The sequence below is a fragment of the Triturus cristatus genome, chromosome 5_2, assembly GCF_964204655.1.
Source record: "Triturus cristatus chromosome 5_2, aTriCri1.1, whole genome shotgun sequence".
Classification (NCBI taxonomy): Eukaryota; Metazoa; Chordata; class Amphibia; order Caudata; family Salamandridae; genus Triturus; species Triturus cristatus.
This window is the reverse complement of record NC_140588.1, coordinates 18,723,134-18,743,183: the sequence shown is the minus strand read 5'-3', so window position 1 is coordinate 18,743,183 and position 20,050 is coordinate 18,723,134. Positions and strand designations below refer to the sequence as shown.

Sequence of the window (20,050 nt, the reverse complement as noted above, 5' to 3'; positions counted from 1 at the left end):
CCACAGCCCTAGCATATCCCTGCCCAGCCAGGATAGCCAATATACAAGCTCTTATCGCAAAAATCCAAACCCAACACTCTCTTCCAGCAAGAGTGTTCATGCAACTCATAGGTATGATGGCGTCATGCATCTTCATTGTACCTTATGCAAGACTTCAAATGCGTCTCTTGCAAGAATGTCTAGCACGTCAGTGGAACCAGGCTCACGGACAACTCACGGATCTGGTGTTGGTGGACAGTCGCACACATCGCTCTCTCAAATGGTGAAATATAACAAACCTCTCCAAAGGGCGGCCGTTCCTAGAGCCTCTTCCACAGATAGTGCTGACAACGGATGCATCGCTCATAGGATGGGGAGCCCATCTCCTCGGCCACACCACTCTGGGCAAATGGACCACTCAACAGAAAATGCTCCATGACAATTACCTGGAACTGCTAGCAGTGTTCCTAGCACTAAAATCATTCCAACACCATCTCCAGAACAAAACTGTCCTCATCCGGACAGACAACATGACAGCCATGTATTACATACAGAAACAAGGAGACACACATTCTCTCCAGCTGTCCCAGCTCGCACAGAACATTTGGAGATGGGCCATTCCCCAGAAAATATATCTACTTGCAGAACACCTTCCAGGGGTTCACAATCAGATTGCCGATCTGTTAAGTCGACAAACTCAACAGATCCACGAATGAGAACTACATCCTCAAGTCCTACTGCCCTTTTTCCAACAATGGGGCCAACCAGACATAGATCTGTTCGCCACACACGCAAAATGCCCAACCTTCGCCGCCAGGTTTCCCCACCCGGAGTCAAAGGGCAATGCGACATGGATAAACTGGTCAGGCAGATTTGCGTACGCTTTTCCGCCTCTCCCACTCATTCCATTAGTGGTACGCAAGCTCAGACAACAGTCTCTCAAACTGATCCTAGTAGCTCCCACATGGGCACGCCAGCCCTGGTTTCCAACACTACTGGAACTCTTGCTAGTTCCACACCAAAAACTGCATCTCCCCCTGTCCTTATTAACCCAGAACCATGGAGAAATCAGACACCCAGATCCACGTCCACTAAACCTGGCGATCTGGCTTCTGAAGTCCTAGAATTCGGTTACCTCAACCTACCACCTGACTGCATGAATGTTATAAGAGAGGCCAGAAGACCTACCACTAGAGCCTGCTATGCTGTAAAATGGAAAAGATTTGCCATTTACTGCACTAATAATCGTATAAACCCACTGGATGCATCCATCCAGGACATCATTTGCTACTTACTACACTTGCAAAGATGTAATTTGGCATATTCCTCCATACGTCTCCACCTAGCAGCATTAGCAGCCTAGTTACAAAATAGACACTTGTCACTCTTCAGAGTACCGGCGATCAAAGCCTTCATGGAAGGACTAAAAAGGATTAGTCCTCCCAGATTACCACCCTCTCCAGTATGGAATCTAAACATTGTTCTTACAAGGCTCATGGGACCCCCATTTGAACCTCTGCACAAATGCGAACTACAGTTCCTCACATGGAAAGCGGCTTTCCTCATCGCGATCACATCCCTCAGAAGGGTAAGTGAGATCCAGGCTTTAACCATACAAGAACCATTCTTACAATTACACCGTAACAAAGTGGTTCTTAGAACAAATCCGAAATTCTTTCCAAAAGTCATATCTCCGTTCAATCTCAACCAATCAGTAGAGTTACCAGTGTTCTTCCCAAATCCAGACTCGGTAGCTGAAAGAGCTCTTCATACCTTAGACGTTAAAAGAGCCCTTCTTTACTACATTGACAGAACAAAATCATTCCACAAAACAAAACAATTGTTTGTTGCTTTCTCTCCACCACATAAAGGCAACCCCATTTCCAAATCTGGGATAGCTAGGTGGATAGTTAAATGTATCCAAATATGCTACCAAAAGGCTAAACGCACACTAACGGCTCCCCCTAGAGCGCATTCCACACGCAAAATAGGGGCTTCCATGGCATTCTTAGGAAACATTCCCTTAGAAGATATTTGTAAGGCAGCCACATGGTCTACAACACACACCTTCACTAAACACTATTGTGTTGATGTACAAGCAAAGCAACAAGCTTCTGTGGGTCAGGCTGTCCTTAAAACTTTATTTCAAACTGCCGCAACTGATACAGGTGACCACCGCTAGGGGAGATACTGCTATGTAGTCTATCCTAAGTGTGTGGTCTGCAGCTCATATGCCTCGAACGGAATATGCTACTTACCAGTATGCATCTGTTCTTGGCATGTAGAGCTGCAGAGCCACACACGCCCACCCACCTCCCCGGGACCTGTATCTGTTCCAGCAATTGTCTTACTTAGACATCACACATGGACATCTCGCTCTTTTTTGCAAACTCCATCATTTCCCATCATGGCGAAAAACAATCTAACGATGGAGTTGATGCCCATGCGCACGGTTGTCCAAGGGAGGAGTCACCTAGCTCGTGACCAAAGACTTCTTCCGAAGACAACAACAACCTGCAAGCATCCGAGCCCAACACCAGATGGCGATCTACTATCCTAAGTGTGCGGCTCTGCAGCTCTACATGCCAAGAATAGATGCATACTGGTGAGTAGCATATTCCTTACTGTTGATTAATACTTTGAATGGCTGCTGTTAAAATAAAGCAAGGAAATATAAGCCTAGTCCTCACCTCCGGTCCTGACATAGAATTTTAATTATCGAGTCCTTTTTAACCAGCCTGCGGTGTTACAGCAAATGATTGTGGCTGTTCAGTTGTGATGTTGCACACCTGAACATGGTGATCTCCGTTTGTTCACCAACTTTGACAGAAAAACACACAAATCTCCTGCAGCCTTCCTCTCTATTCCACCCCTTTCCTCAACCTTTTGTCCTATAACTGAATTAGGAGTGCTCTGAAGAAGCGAGTGTCAAACAGCACAATATTGATCAAAATAGCCATTGTTTGTTTCTGACCTGTTGGAAAAAAACGATTTTGGCCAAAGCACAGACCAAAAACAGAAACAAATGTTTTCCATATTGTTTGCATTGTACTGTTATTTTTGGAAGTGCTTAACTGATATTCTTTTTTCAAAGGGATCTTCATTCGTACTTGCTCGGCGACCAAGAGGAGAGTGATAACAATGTGAACCAGCAAGCAAATAACAACCAGCATGCCCGCAATAACAATGCTATTCCAGTTGTCGGAGAAGGCCTTCATGCAGCACACCAGGCCATACTTCAGCAAGGAGGTCCTGTAGGCTTTCAACCATATCATAAGCCCATCAAATTTCCACTTAGGGTAAATACGCAAAAAGAAACAGTTTTGAATATATTCTATATAACTTCTATTTAGGATGCACCAATTATTATGGACTAATGTTCTATTATTTATGGTGCAAGTTTTCTCCACTGTTTCTTTCATTGTTATTCTTTGTTTGGTATTTATTTGATACTCAACCACTATAACATTTTCACCCATTATATCTGACTTGTCTTGTGATTGTCCAATCATTCGTTGCAAATTAAAACTAAAGATTACATTTGGCAGAATAATACAGTACTGAAAAGTACTCACCAGCAGGACCCTGGAGCAATTAGGATACAAAATATTTAACTTTTTAAAATTAGATATGTTAAATACAGAACTTAATAGAGCCCCGCAAAATCATGAATTGTTAAATGTAATGCTTTTTTTCTTTTTTATAAAATAACTGTATGTTGGGCTTTCTGGGCTGAGAAATGACAGCACTTTTTTGAAACTTTAGTGCATGTCGTTCTACTGCTCTGTGTTGTTGTTTCTGGGATGACGTCTGAGCCTTTGCCAGCTGTAGTAAAGTCCCCCTTTTTGCATGGTTACCTACCACGTTTTACCTAGCACTTGATGCACTTTGACTTGATGTGCCCTGGGTCCCTGCAAATCGGGTTCCCAGGGCCAGTGTTCTTTCCAAAAACTGTACGTTTGTAACCACAATTGACACATCTATGGCCCACAGGTAAGTCCCTTGTAAAAAGTACCATGGGTACCTAGGGCACTGTGACCAGGGAAGGCCTCTAAGGGCGGCAGCACCTATTGAGCCACTCTTAATGACCCTGCACCTTAACACCCACACACTTCCATTGCAGGCTGCGTGCTTTGGTGCAGAGAAAAGTGAAGAGTTGACATGGCACAAATCCCTATGTGCGTTGCCTGCAACCCACTACCTGTGGCCTAGGTAAGTCACCCCTCTAGCAGGGAGCACTAGTCCACATGTGCTGGTAAAGTTGCATGAGCACTGTACCCCTACACATTCTAAGTCCATTCTTGGACCTTGTAAGTGCAGTAAAGCATTTAAGAGCTGGAAGTCAGTCATTATGAACTCCAGAGCTCTATAATGGCTTTACTGCAACCTGGGAAGTTTGGTAGCAAACCTCTCAGCACATTAAACCTACACTGATGCCAGTGTGGCATTTAATGTAAAATGCACTCAGAGGGCATCTTAGAGATGCCCCCTGAAACTCGACCAACTTATAGTGACCTGACTGAGTGGCAGCTTAGGCTGCCACCAACAGACATGTTTCTGGACCCCTGGGTCGAGAGCCTGCTGCTCTCGGGGGCCTGAAACAATGCACATCCTGGGACGAGGTGCCAAGCCTCCTCCCCCAGGATGGAAAGGGTTCACGAAGGGGAAGCTTCAAAGGCATGCCGCCTTTGTGAGCCTTGCCAGACCATTTGCTGCTTTCAGTGAGGGAAAGAGGTGTGCCCACCTCTGCCAACTCCACCCCTCAGGTGGGGGAGGCGAGGTGAAGCACAACTCTGAGTCCCCTTCATCTTGAGGATGTGGGGACCCAACCAACCAGGAACAGGTTCCTGCCCCCCCTCCCACTGGAGGGTGGCATGATAGGGGGTGTACCCACCCCAGGGAAGGGACCCATTGGTCCCTGCCCTTACCTACCTGTAAGGCCCCTAAATCTTGCATTTAGGGGGCACCCTGAACCTTGATTCCTCAGATCCAGAAACAACAAGAAGAAAAGAAGGACTGAACAGCCGTACAGCCAGCTAACAAGAGGAAGACGCCCACTGACTTGGCCCCAGCCCTATAGGCCTGTCTCCCCTCGAACCTGCTCCTGCGAAATCCCAGTCTGTCCTGCAGCCAGCAACCTCGAAAACCCCGGAGGACCTGCCTGCCTGCCTTCACTTCCAAAGACTGCTTCTCCCGTGAACACCGGATTTGTTCAACTGCAATCTCTGGCAGCAGCTGGAGATCATGAATCCAGCTCACTGTGCACCCGCCGATCCCCGCCCGAGCTAGAGTAGAAAAACACCACAAGGTCAACCCGGCGATCCTGACCAGAGATCTGGCAACCCCTGATCTGCCTCAAGCCTCCAGCCGACGCCTGCAGCCTAAATCCAGAAGGCCCCCCTTACCACAACCCCTGCACCCGACGCCTCGCGGCCTTGTGTGCCCAAACAGACGGTGCCTAACCAACCCTTAACTTCCCAACTTATCTCGCCAAGTGGTGGTCGCACCCAGAAGTCCTTCGTCTCCCTACCTGCAGTGCTTTTGCAAACCGCAGGTTCTGCATAGTGTGAGAAGTTGGCCTGATGTCACTAGTTCTAGTGTACACCTTATATCAGTCCAAATACCCTTATGGTGATTGGTTGTAAAGTCCACCTTATAGACCAGCTATCCTAGTGGTAGCATGGACAAGAGCAGTCTTAGGCTAAACTCTGAATGGCATGTGAAGCCAGCTGTGATACCATATATAATCCCTTGAATACCAAATGAAAGGACACCACAACAGATATATATATAAAATAAAGTGTATTTATTCTAGTCAAACCCTCAGCACTCTTTATGAGATTAGAGGTAAGTACAACACAGTCTTATTTAAGCATACATTAAGTCACACAGGTAAGTAATACAGTTAGGCCCTAGGGGCCACGCAAACCATATACTAAGGAAGTGGTATAAGGACCACTGTCACGGAAATAGAATAGGCCTAGGCCTAGGGAATCGCTGGGGCTACACTACACTAGCGTTAGTTAGGAAGTGGGAGGCCCACGGGATTCGTGTGCAGAGTGGAAACACTCACGCGTAATGCGTAAAAGTCAATAGCAATAGTACAGTTTAGAAAACGGTAGATTTAGGACACTTCCGGAGTAGCTAGGAAGTTGAGACTTGAAAACTAGACACTAGGATAGTCACTATCCTGATGAGCACCGGAGTACCCAAGTTACCTAGCCCACAGGCTGCGGGTGCATAGGGGTGAAGATGCGTCGGTTTTCGTCGTCGACTCCTATGGATGCCTGAAGAAAGATGCTGACAGGCAGTCAGTGAAGAGTGTCCGGTGGATCCCAAGGCTGGGATCAAGAAGAGAGGAAACCTGCAAGCAGAAGGGACAGAGTCAAGGTCACTAGCCAGTGACCACGTGGAACCAGGAAGGAACCAGGCGATGTCGTGAAGATTGCAGGTGAAGGTGAAGCTTGTCGCTGCAGCCAGGAGGACCAGGAAGCGTCGAGGACGACCAGGACCAGGAGGCGAGCTGTCCCACGAAGGCTCTTGCTGTCGGCGGCGTCGAAGTTGGACTAGGACTCACCAAGCCTTGGCAAGCGGAACCCACGAAGAACGGAGGACTTGCTTCTGGTGCAGACCAGGAAGGTCTGGGGTGCTTCTTCTTTGCAGAGAAGCGGGAGCCAGTCTGGAGGAGCCAAACCAGCGCAGAAGATTTCAGGGTGCGTCGTCACAAAGGCCACTAGCCAGCGGGCAAGCAACCGGACAGACGCGGCAAGCAGGAAAATGCAGAAGGGCCCCACGCAGGACTCGGAGTGTGGGGGGCTGATCTTCGGTGCAGATGGTGCTTGGGGTTGGGGCATCTCAATCCCCGGTGCACAACTTCGAGGGTGCCTCAGAAGCTGCGCTTTAAGTTACTAGCCACTTTTCCCAGGTATCCGGTCCCACGTCGCTCGTCGCCTCCACGGATCTCAGCTTTGCTGTGGATGTGGATCAGGGTCGGAGAAGTCTGGAAGTCAAGGCTCTGGTCGGGCTCTGCAGTCGGTTCCTCGTAGAACGTGGGCAAAGCAAAGGGTAGTCTCTTGATCGTGCCTGTTTGCACAGGGTAGCCACTCCTTGGCTACAAGGGAGATTCTTCAGTCTTCTTCTTTCGTCGAATGTCGAAGGTCCAGAGTTTCTGTTCAAGTTTGCAGGTTCAGGATAATCTAAAGTCTTGAGGCCCAACTCCCACTCTTATACTAATCTGGGGGGCTGGGATACCTGCTAGGTCACGCCTTATGGGTGGGACCTGGGAGGGGGTGGTTACACCCACTTCCCTTTGTCCAGTTTCGCGCCAGAGCTGGGGCTGGAGTGCCCCCGCGCCGGTTTGAACTGGACTATGCAAGGACCACCTTGTGTGCCCCAGGCATGTCTCATTCCTTTCAGCCCACCCTGCCCCGATACACTAAAGGCTGTCTGGGGAGGTGCTAGCACCTCCCCAAGCAGGAAACCTATTGTCCAGGCCTCCCTGGCTGGGATCACTCCCAGCTGCAGGAGGTCAGACTTGTGTCGTGGCAGCAGCATCCATTTTGTGATGCTGAGGCTTTGGTTAGAGTTAAACAGCAAAGTAGGATTTTAACATGTCTCTCCCTCTAGAAGGGAGGAATAATATCCTCATCACCAGAAATGGTATGGGGGTATTATTCCAAAGTGTTAGACACCTTACACGACATGTTTTGATAAAGCCAAACCATAGTTACCATAACCGTTTAAGATTATAAGGCACTTTAAGAGTATATGGTAGGCTATATCATAGAACAGCTATAAGGACATGGTTCCGAAAGCTGCAGACAGGCTCAGCTCATGCTAGAGCACCATCTCACATGTTACCAAGCACTCTGCCTCCAGGATTGTTAAGGCCTGCCATAGGAGTGACTGATAGGTACACATGTGTCTATATATAAGGGTAGATATAGGCATACTATATCTAAGCAAGGGGTGATTACACAACCTTGCCCCAGCTGAGTGATCAGCCAGTTGTGTCTGATTGGAAGGCCAGACCAGGGGTGGCATAATACATGCTGCAGCCACTGGGAGGCCTAGGGTACACCTATGCCCTGGGTACCTAGGGTACACTGTACAGGGTCCAATAAGGTGATCCTTACCAATTGATTATGTACCTAGGGTACATGGAGTCCATTTTAAAGAGAGAGCAGACAGCCTGAGACCCTGAATGGCAGGATCTCAGGCCAACTAAGTCGAAAAACCAGCTAGACACTAGGCAAAAAGTTGGGGGTAACCATAGTCAGATATCCACCTTCCTACACATAGTAAACAGGGTGCCCGATGTCGAAACAGCACTCTGCACCCAGCCGCCCCAGTGCTGCTTTAGGTACACCTTTTGTGCTACTTTGTTTCCCCATTTGCCCTGACCTAAAACGTAGGAGCTTTGCTCCCATAACCCAGTGGCCTGCTTGCCAGCAGCCACCAACTGGAGGTCCCCTATCCCCCATTGGATAACATTGGTCCTCAACATTCTGCACCCGGCCACCCTAGTGCCGCTGAGGGTGCAACAACAGTGCATCACTGACCCTGGGGGACCCCTGAGTCTAACCGAAGAACCTTAAGCTCCACAGTAGATTACTTACCTGTGAACCCATAACCTGTTTTTCCTAATAGGATAACATTGACAATTTTCTTCCAAAAAGCTTTTAAGTGTGGAGTTTTGAAATCTAAAATATTCTTTAAAAATCGCACAAATAACCAAAACGTATTTACTTACCTGTTTGCAGGAAATGTCCCAGTGCTGAATCTACTTATCCAGCACTGAGTTAGAAAAGTAACGTTAAAAAGTAACTTGCCTGTAATTTACTGAAAAAGCCTTCATTTCAATGTACTGTATTTGCAACCTACTGCATCCCCTGTAAATCAATCACAGTACAATTTCTATTGCATTTTCAAACTGTTCTATATTCAGCAACTTATTACTGAAAAGTATTTAATTCTTACCTGTGCCGGGCTTGCTTGGTTCTAAAAAAAAAAAAAAAAAAAAAAAACTATTTTTTTATACAAAAACAATTGGCCTAGAGTTCAGTTCTTGAGTGTGTGAATTCATTTGCTGACTGAGTGTGTACATCAAATGCTTAACACTGCCCTCTGATACTGCCTTACTGCTCGACCACTCTACCACAAATAGAGAGTAAGGTTCTATCTAACTTTAACCTCTGCATACCTCTGGGGTCACCTGGATTCTATACTCACTATACCTCACTTTGGTGTAGTATATATAGAGCCAGTTTCCTACATTGGTGGATCAGCAGTGAGATACACAACTTGCATTTGTTGGACTATTTGGTTACCACCTGAACACATGACAGAACTCTTAAATTGCCTTTAGAATTCTGATGTTTTCAAATTGGCATTTTTTCCAAACTATTAAAAGTCTTATCTGAAAGAAACACGTTAGTTTGATTCCTCATCTTAGAATATCACCAGGCGTCAGGCTGGATCCGGAAAGATTTTTCGTCAGCAATACCCCTTGCGCGTCGCTAGGCGTCATCTGCGGCTCCGCGTCCGTCGTCGGCGCCGGAATGACGTCTGAGTACTTAGACGCCGCCCTCCCGCGTTGACGTCAGTTCTTCTTTTTTCCACGCCAGACAGTGCTGATCCGGGAAGAGCTTACCCCTTAGTCAATTTTTGACTAAAGTTTTTTTACTCTTTTTGGTCTTTGTTGACTCGACTAGGATGCCTGGATTTAAGGCCTGTGATGCCGGTCATCGCCTGATGTCGGTGACTGATCACCATCGCCGGTGCCTTCACTCCCTGGGGGCCGACCACGACGCGGAGTCGTGCCCCGACTGTCAGGCCTTGACCTCGAAGACTAGGCGGGAGCGGTCCCGTAAGCTTCTCGAGCTTCGGCACTCGGCTCCGTGCCGTTAACGGTCCCGGTCCAGGAGGAGGTCCAAGGACCGGTCGCGGAGCCGCAGTCATCATAATCATCGCTCGTCTGGCTCGAAGTCTTCGGGTAAGTCGAAGCGATCCAAGAAGCGACACCGCTCTTTGGACTCCCCTCGCCGGTCGCGCGACGTGGCCGAGGGTCAGGGTGGTCCCACCCCCGCGGCTCCACCGAAGCCGCAGGAGCTGCGTCCGTCTCCATACCCGCCGGTCCCTGGGACTGACGCGACTCCGGCGGAGGTCAGTGCCTTCCTCTCGGCCATGAGGGGCCTGGCTCCGCCGTCGACGCCTACCGGCGCGCCTTCGGGCCCCGCGGGCTCGACTGGGTGACCTCGCGTGCCGGCGGCTCCGGCGCCGTCGACGACTTCGGTCCCGACGCCGCAGGTCCCCGAGAGATCCAGGCCTGGATCTCTGTCGGCGCTGGTCGACTTCACGACGACTCCTCCGCCGGCGCCGCCACCGGTTCCACCTCTGGCGCCGTCTCCGGACGACGCCGTTCCCCGGTTTAGTCCCTGTCCGGACCCGAAGCCGGCACGGTGCCGCCCGGCGCCGCAACTGACACCGATGGATGAAGGTTTCGTCTACCGTCCGGCTCCGATCGTTCCTCCTGTTTATCAGGAATCGGAAGACGGGGGCGACTGGGAGAGGTCTGAGGACCCTATGGCCCTCCAGGGTCAACTGGCACAGGACTGGGCAGACGAACTGGGGGATGCCAGTGGTCTGGACACTTCGCTGGACGCTGGCTTCATCTCTCCTCCGACTGTGGCTTCGGAGGAAGGTGCAGCTTTTTCCGTGGTGCTGCACAAGGCGGCCGAAGCCCTGGGGCTCGAGTTGCCTTCTGTGGCCGTGAGGACTAATATCCTCACAGAGGTGCTTCAACCGTCAGCAAGCTCCACAGAGCCTCTGCTGCAGTTCAATGAGGCCCTCGTCGACGTTCTGCAGGGCACTTGGTCCAAGCCCTCCACAGTTCCTCCTGTGGATCGGAACGTGGCCCGGCGCCACCGCCCTGCTCCGGGCGACCCCAGTTTCCTGTCCCAACACCCCACCCCCGAGAGCCTGGTTATCCAGGCCTCCACTTCCCAATCCTCCTTCCCGTCCGCTCCTCCGGATCGGGAATCCAAGAGGCTGGAACAGTTTGGCAAGAAACTGTTCTCTTCCCTGAGTTTGGGCCTGCGGTCTTTGAACACCGCTTGCCTCTTGGACCGTTTCTCTCACTCTCTGTGGGATGCGGTGGAGGACGTGCTGCCACTGTGTCCGGTGGAGGCCCAGACACGTCTCTCCCAGGCACTTGCTGACGGGCGAGATGCAGCGCGACATGCCATACGGTGTGGACTTGACACCACGGACTCGCTGGGTAGGGCGATTTTCACCACGGTGGCGCTCCGGCGCCACGCCTGGCTGAGGTCCACGTCTTTTTCGGGGGATGTCCAGAGTACCCTCATGGATATGCCCTTTGATGGCGCTCGCCTTTTTGGTGAGAAGACGGATAGTGTGCTGGCTTTTAAGGACTCCCGGGCTACGGCCACGTCCTTGGGTCTCTCGGCCCCACGCCGCACGCTTCCGCTTTTCGCCCCTTTCGTGGCCAAGGAAGGGGCGCCTCCTCACGTTCGCCTAGCCACCGGCCGCAGAACCAACCTGCACGCTGTCGCGGACGTGGGTTCCGCCGTGGCAGTTTTAGAGGACAATGCGTCGGTCAGTCCACATCCACCCCGGCAGCATCCGCCTCAAAGCCTTCCTAGTCCGAGCTTTCAGGCCCATTCCATGCCAGTGGGCGGCAGAGTTCGCCATCACCTCCTCCACTGGCGTTCCATCACTTCGGACAGGTGGGTGCTGCAAATCGTCCGAAGGGGCTACTCCCTCCCCTTCGAGACGACTCCTCCAGCCATGCCACGGCAGTGCCACTGTATATCGGAGGATCACTTGAATCTTCTGCGGGAGGAAGTTACGGCCCTCTTGGCCAAAGAGGCCGTCGAGCGCGTTCCTGGTCCAGAAGTAGGCCGAGGTTGCTATTCCCACTACTTTCTGCTTCCCAAGAAGGGCAAAGGGGGCCTACGCCCTATCTTGGACCTCGGGAGTGTCAACGCCTTCCTCCGGAAGGAACGGTTCAAGATGCTAACTTTGGCTCAGGTTCTTACTGCCCTCGACCCTGGAGACTGGATGGTGGCGTTGGACTTGCAGGACGCCTATTTTCACATCCCTGTCCTGCCGGCCCACCGGCGTTACCTGCGGTTCACGATGGGTCAGGAGCACTTTCAGTTCACCGTGCTCCCCTTCGGCCTTACCAGTGCCCCTCGGGTGTTCACGAAAGTGATGGCGGTGGTCGCAGTTCATCTGCGCAGATCAGGGGTTCCAGTCTTCCCCTATCTCGACGACTGGTTGTTGAAGGCGGTCTCGCCCCAGGCAGTCGTCTCCCACCTCCAGACTACGGCGGATCTCCTGCATTTGCTAGGGTTTTCCATCAACGTGTCGAAGTCACACCTGAGCCCCTCTCAGAAGCTCCTCTTCATCGGAGCGGTTCTCGATTCGGCGCAGTTCCGGGTTCATCCACCGGATCAGCGGGTTCAGGATATACAATCAATCAATCAATCAATCAAGGCATTTATATTGCGCACTACTCACCCGGAAGGGTCTCAAGGCGCTAGGGGAAAGGGGTCTGCTACTGCTCGAACAGCCAGGTCTTGAGCTGTTTCCTGAAGGCGAGGTGGTCCTGGGTCAGCCGAAGGTGGATGGGCAGAGAGTTAGCCGCCAGGTAGGAGAAGGATCTTCCTCCGGAGGTGGCTCTCTGGATGCGAGGGACGGCGGCGAGGGCGAGGCGTGCGGATCGTAGCTGGCGAGTGGGCGCGTAGAAGGCGAGGCGGTTGTTGAGGTATCTTGGGCCCATGTCGTGGAGAGATTTGTGTGCGTGGGTGAGGAGTCTGAACGTGATCCTCTTGTTGACAGGGAGCCAGTGGAGGTCTCTCAGGTGGCTCGAGATGTGGCTGCGTCGGGGGACGTCTAGGATGAGTCGGGCGGAGGCGTTCTGGATGCGCTGAAGTCTGTTCTGAAGCTTGGCTGTTGTTCCGGCGTAGAGGGTGTTTCCGTAGTCTAGTCTGCTGGTGACGAGGGCCTGGGTGACCGTCTTCCTGGTCTCGGTCGGGATCCATCGGAAGATCTTGCGGAGCATGCGGAGGGTGTGGAAGCAGGATGAGGAGACGGCGTTGACTTGCCTGGTCATCGATAGGGAAGAGTTCAGGATGAAGCCCAGGTTGCGTGCGTGGTCCGTTGGCCCTGATTCCCATCTTTCGGCCTCTATCCTGGTTTTCGGTCAGGCTAGTGTTGCGGCTTCTGGGGCTGATGGCCTCCTGCATCCTACTAGTGCTTCACGCCAGGCGGCGCATGCGGGCTCTGCAGTGGGACCTGAAGTTTCAGTGGGCCCAGCATCACGGCAACCTGTCCGACCATGTCTTGATGTCGGAGGGCACTGCACAGCAGTTGCAGTGGTGGCTCACGGACCGCGATTGGGTCACGGGCAAGAGCCTCTCCCTTCCCCTACTGGAGCATGTCGTAGTGACGGATGCGTCCCTCCTGGGATGGGGTGGCCATATGGGAGAGGCGGAGATCAGAGGCCTCTGGTCTCCGGCGGAGTCTCGCCTCCACATCAACTTGTTGGAGCTGAGAGCGATCCGACTTGCACTGAAAGCCTTCCTTTCCTCTGTCCGGGGAAGTGTCGTGCAGGTGTTCACGGACAACACCACTGCCATGTGGTATTGCAACAAACAGGGTGGGGTGGGGTCGTGGACCCTTTGTCAGGAGGCTCTGCGCCTCTGGACATGGCTGGAACACCAGGGCATCACCCTGGTGGTTCAACATCTGGCGGGCTCTCTGAACGCCAGAGCAGACTAACTCAGCCGCCGGTGCATGATGGATCACGAATGGCGTCTGAACTCCGAGGTGGCGCAAGGTCTCTTTCAGCAGTGGGGAGAACCTTGGTTAGATCTATTCGCCACCGACGAGAACGCGCAATGTCAGCAGTTCTGCGCGTTGGAATTTCCAAGGCGGCACTCGCTCGGCGACGCTTTTCGTCGCGAGTGGAGTTGCGGTCTGTTGTACGCCTTTCCGCCTGTACCACTTCTGCCCAGAGTGCTGAAGAAGATCAGGCGCGACCGGGCCCAAGTCATCTTGGTGGCTCCGGATTGGGCACGAAGGTACTGGTATCCCGAGCTACTCAGTATGTTGACCAATCCTCCGATGTCTGCCCTTTCGGGAGGATCTTCTGTCGCAGCATCAGGGGACGGTCCTCCACCCGAACCTGTCCAGCCTCCACCTCCATGCGTGGAGATTGAGCGGCGGCAGTTGATGCCATTTGATTTGCCTCCTGAAGTCTGTGATGTCATTCTGGCAGCCAGGCGTCCCTCCACAAAGACGGTATACGCCTGCCGGTGGAACAAATTTGTGGCATGGTGCACAGCAAAGGCTGTGGATCCCCTTTCCGCCCCTCTTTCTGAGGTTCTCCTCTTTCTTCTTTCCTTGGCCCGGCAGGGCTCTGCCCTGGGCACCTTGAAAGGTTATCTTGCTGCCATCTCTGCCTTCTTACGGCTTCCTGATTAGCCCTCTCTTTTCAAGTCCCCTGTAGTGTCACGCTTTCTTAAAGGCATTACTCACAAGTTCCCTCCTCTCCCTTTCGTAATGCCTCAGTGGGACTTGAATCTTGTCTTAACATTCCTGATGTGCGCTCCCTTTGAGCCTCTTCACAATTGTCCTCTTCGTCTTCTAACTCTTAAAACTGCTTTCCTGGTAGCCATCACCTCGGCTAGACGGGTGAGTGAGCTCCAGGCTCTATCGTCCAAGCCTCCTTTTCTATCTGTTCATCCGGACAAGGTTGTCCTTCGGCCTCGTCCTTCCTTTCTACCGAAAGTGGTGACCCCCTTTCATCTTGGGCAATCTGTCACCTTGCCCACCTTCTTTCCGCCTCCGCATCCTTCCAAAGAGGAAGAGCGGCTCCACCGTCTGGACCCAAAACGTGCGCTCTCCTTTTATTTGGACCGCACAAAACAGTTCCGAGTGGACGACCAGCTTTTCGTTGGCTACGTGGGTGCATAGAAGGGAAAAGCTGTGCACAAACGGACCATCTCCCGGTGGGTCGTTTTGTGTATAAAAATCTGTTATTCCTTGGCAAAAAAGGACCCTCCTGTTGGGCTGCGAGCCCATTCTACTCGGGCCACGGCGGCTACTACTGCTTTGGGACGGGAAGTCCCTTTGCAGGACATCTGTCAGGCGGCGACGTGGGCTTCGCTGCACAAGTTTGCCAGGCATTATTGCCTAGACAGCCAAGTCCGGAGGGATGGCTTCTTTGGCCATTCTGTCCTCCAGGACTTTCTGGTGTGATCTTGGTTCGCAGACCCACTACCGGGGTTGGTATTGCTTGGGTATCTATTCTAAGGTGAGGAATCTAACTAACGTGTTTCTTTCAGATGAACAAGTTACTTACCTTCGGTAACGATGTATCTGTAAGAAACATTAGTTAGTTAGATTCCTCACCTATTCACCCATCCTCCCCGTTCTGCGAACTGACATCTAGGGTTAAGGCTATCCCTTTCAGGGCCCTAGATTTTTTGGCACCAGTGTCGGTCTCTTGCATGGCTCTGCGTTCCTGGCGCGGAAAGCTATGTACAAGAACTGACGTCAGCGTGCGAGGGTGGTGTCTAAGTACTCCGACGTCATTCCGGCGCACGACGCCAACGACGGACGCGAAGCCGCAGACGACGCCTAGCGACGCGCAAGGGGTATTGCTACAAAAATCTTCCGGATCCAGTCTGACGCCTGGGGATATTCTAAGGTGAGGAATCTAACTAACTAATGTTTCTTACAGATACATCGTTACCGAAGGTAAGTAACTTGTTCTTCACAGATTCTGAGAGGGCTTGTGACATGAGAAAGGTGAAGAAACAGGTAGTGGTCTCACCAAAGCTACCAGCTGCATGCCTGCTTGGCAATGACCTGGAAACCTCACCCTGGGCTGAGGTTTAACTAAAAACCCATGCAGCAATGCTGGATATCCCTGAATTGGTATGTGTAAAATCAAAAGCACAGAGCAAAAGGCAGGGTGAAAAAGTGTTGGAGCCTGAAAGTATGACCCAACCTTCCAAGAGAAACGGTAAGAAGACTGGGGAACCAGCTTCTGTTCAGCAACAAGATCAGGACCCCTCTCCTCAGGGAGAGGACTTGGACACCCCAGAGGGAACTGAGCCTATGCAGCTTGTCCCTTACCAGGTTGAACTCTTTGACCCCGGGGGACCCTCTAGGGAAGAGCTGTACCAGGGGCAGCAGGACTGCCCCACTCTTGAAAGCCTGAGGCAGCAAGCTGTTTCAGAAGCAAAGGGAGTTGTCAGTGGTACCCACAGAGTTTATTGGGAAGAGGTATTACTGTACACTGAGGCAAGAGACCCCAATCCTGGAGCTACCAGGAGAGTGGTAGTGCCACAGAGGTACAGGGAGTTCCTCCTAACTTTAGCTCTTAACATTCCCCTAGCTGGGCATCTGGGACAAACCAAGACTTGGGAAAGGCTAGTTAGCCACTTTTACTGGCCCCAGATGCACCAAAAGGTGAAGGAGTTTGTGAGCTCCTGTGTTACCTGTCAAGCCAGTGGCAAGACAGGTGGCCACCCAAAGGCCCCCCTGATACCACCGCCTGTGGTGGGGGGGTCCCCTTTGAAAAGGTAGGTGTGGACATAGTGGGTCCACTTGAACCTCCCACAGCATCAGGGAACAAATTCATTCTAGTGGTTGGATCATGCCACTAGTTACCCTGAAGCGATTCCATTTAGGCCTACTACAGCTCATGCAGTAGCCAAGGCCCTCGTTGGTGTCTTCACTAGGGTAGGGTTTCCTAAGGAGGTGGTTTCAGACAGAGGTTCCAACTTCATGTCTGCTTACCTGAAACACATGTGGAAAGTGTGTGGAGTGCAGTACTAGTTTACTACACCCTATCACCCACAAACCAACGGCCTTGTTGAGAGATTCAACAGGACATTGGCATGATTATGGGTCTCCCTGAGAAACTCAAAAGGAGATGAGATGTCCTCTTACCATGCCTGCTTTTCTCTTACAGAGAAGTGCCACAGAAGGGAGTAGGGTTTTCCCCTTTGAACTTCTGTTTGGCCATCCTGTGAGTGGACCACTCTGTCTTGTAAAAGAGGGTTGGGAGAAGCCTTTCCAAGAACCCAAACAAGATATTGTGGAATATGTGCTTGACCTAAGGTGCAGAATGGCTGAGTACATGGAAAAGGCATCCAAAAATCTTGAGGCCCGCCAGGAGCTTCAGAAGCACTGGTATGACCAAAAAGCTGCACTGCTTGAATTTCAACCTGGGCAAAAGGTGTGGGTTTTGAAGCCAGCGGCACCAAGGGCACTCAAGGACAGATGGAGTGGCCCTTACCCTATCCTAAAGAAAAAGAGTGAGGTCACCTACTTAGTTGACCTGGGCACAAGCAGGACACCCAAAAGGGTTATCCATGTGAACCGCCTAATGCTCTACAAAGACAGGGCTGCCATCACCAAGCTGATGGTGACTGATGAGGAACAGGAAGCAGAGAATGAACCTCTCCGTGACCTCCTCTCCTACAGCCCAAAGGATTGGTCAGTAGATGGAGTTGTCTTTTCAGACACCCTCTCTGCCCTACAGCAGACTCACTGCAAGCAAGTCTTGCAACAGTATGCTAAGCTCTTTTCCTTGTCCCCTGGTCTGACAAACTGGTGCACCCATGATGTGGACACTGGTGACAGTGCACCTGTCAAAAACAAAATCTATCGACAGTCAGACTAAGACAAGGAAAGCATCAGAGCTGAAGTCAGCAAGATGCTGGAGTTAGGGGTTATTGACCCTCTGAGAGCCCCTGGGCCAGCCCAGTGTTTCTAGTCCCCAAACCTCATCCACAGGGTGGAAAGAGAGAAATGAGGTTCTGTGTGGACTACAGAGGGCTCGACTCTGTCACCAAGAGAGATGCTCACCCTATCCCAAGAGCAGATGAGTTGGTAGACAAATTGGGGGCAGCCACATTTCTAAGTAGCTTTGACTTAACTGCAGGGCACTGGCAGATTGGCATGGCCCCAGGAGCAAAAGAGAACACAGCATTCTCCACACCTGATGGGCACTATCATTTCACTGTTATACCCTTTGGTTTAAAGAATGCCCCAGCCAATTTCCAGAGGTTGGTGAATCAAGTCCTTGCTGGGTTGGAGTCCTTTAGTGCAGCTTATCTTGATGATATTGCTGTCTTCAGTTCCACCTGGCAGGATCACCTGATCCACCTTGGGAAGGTTTTATAAGCCCTGCAAACTGCAGGACTAACTATCGAGGCATCCAAATGCCAGATAGGGCAGGGAACTGTGGTGTACTTGGGCCACCTTGTTGGTGGAGGCCAGGTACAGCCCTTATACATAAGATCCAGGCCATCCTGGACTGGGCAGCTCCAACCACCCAGACCCAAGTCAGGGCATTCGTTGGCTTGACTGGATACTACAGGAGGTTTGTGAAGGGATATGGGTCCATTGTGACTCCCCTCACAGAACTCCCCTCCAAGAAAATGCCCAGAAAGGTTAATTGGCCAGTTAGCTGCCAAAAGGCTTTTGCCGCCCTGAAAGAAGCAATGTGCTCAGCACCAATTCTGAAGGCTCCAGATTATGCCAAGCAGTTCATAGTGCAGACCAATGATGAAGGCCAAGACCAACCTGTTGCTTTTATAAGCAGAAGGCTTCTCCCTAGGGAGCAGCGTTGGAGTGCAATTGAGAGGGAGGCCTTTGCTGTGGTTTGGTCCCTGAAGAAGTTGAGACCATACTTTTCTGATGGATACATCTGCCAGTGGATTCCTCACATTGTGAATATCCCCTGCGCCAGCATTCCACGGAACTTTTCTATCCCAGCACTCCACGTCGACGTGGGCGACGTCATAATGCATCGGCTCCGCTCGTGACTCCGTTCGACGTCACCGGAGCCATAAGAAGCCCACGTCGGCGTGATGACGTCAGTTCCCTTTTTTCCGCGCTTTCGACGCGCAACGGTTTTTTCCCAGTGCTCGTTGTCTACTTTGTAGTTTAGATGTGTTAATCTGTTAATTCGAGTATGTCTTCGATTAGAAAGTCGGGATTTAAGCCCTGTAGGGAATGTGGAGGTCGGATGTCGATGACGGATCCACACCAGAACTGTTTATGGTGCCTCTCTTCGGAACATGATATGGAGGAGTGCGGATGCTGTAGAAGCATGAACCCGAAAGCACTCAAGGAGAGGAAGACTAAGCTCTTCATGAAGAGGATCGGTGAGGAGAAGAGGGGGAGGAAAAAGGAGAAGTCGAAGAGGGGGAGGAAAAAGGAGAAGTCGAAGAGGGGGTCATCGTCTTCGAAGTCTTCGAGGTCGAAGAAGCACCACAAGAAGAGGAAACATTTTTCTCGACGTCAGTCCTCGAGGTCCAGGAAGTCGAGGTCGGCTCCGCCCCTTCGACGCCGGAGCAAATGCTTGTCTCCTTCTCCTTCACCTTTGAAGTCACCGAGGTGTTCTCCTTCGAAGAAGCAGACTCCGGCTCAGTCCCCGACGCGGTCATCGGATCCGTCTGAGGAATCGACTCCGGTTCGAGTGGAGTCGGATGCTTCCATGCATGAACAGGAGCAGGAAGAGTCTGTTCCGGTGCCTGAAGAGTCTGAGGCTCCGGTTGAAGATACTGCGGAGCCGACGCCGGTGACTCCACAAGGGGATACAGGGCCTGTTCCTTTTCCTCAGTTCCCGGCTCCAGGTACAGATTCTACCAATTTCTTAAATGCTATGTATGGCATTTTTAATAGGGCGGCCTACCCATCCGGAGCACCAACTGGTCCCGTGGGTCCAATGGCATTTACACTAGGGGTGCCGCAGCAGTATGCTCAGGCCCCCTTTATGCCCTTTATGCCGATGGCGCCATCTTGGCAGTTTCCGGCGCCGTCTGGGGATCCGATTCGACCTCGGAAGGACCAGCGGACTTCGGAGCCTTCCTCGACGCCGAGGGCGACTCCATCGGCGCCGCTTCCGGCGCCACCGACTCCACCTATGGCGCCGCCGACTCCGGTACCTTTGGCTCCTCCGACGCCGCGTATGACCGGATCCGGTCGAGGAGGGAGGCCCAGAGGATGTTGGAGGAAAGGA

General features: G+C 51.8%; 1 protein-coding gene across 1 annotated transcript in view; it reads left to right on the top strand.

Annotated features, from left to right (window-relative positions):
- MARCHF6 (membrane associated ring-CH-type finger 6) overlaps positions 1–20,050 on the top strand; it is a 1,340,093-nt gene that overhangs the window by 811,084 nt on the left and 508,959 nt on the right. The window contains exon 19 of the mRNA XM_085606770.1: positions 3,074–3,278. Within this exon, the coding sequence (XP_085462896.1) occupies positions 3,074–3,278 (205 nt within the window). The remainder of the gene's footprint in view (positions 1–3,073; positions 3,279–20,050) is intronic.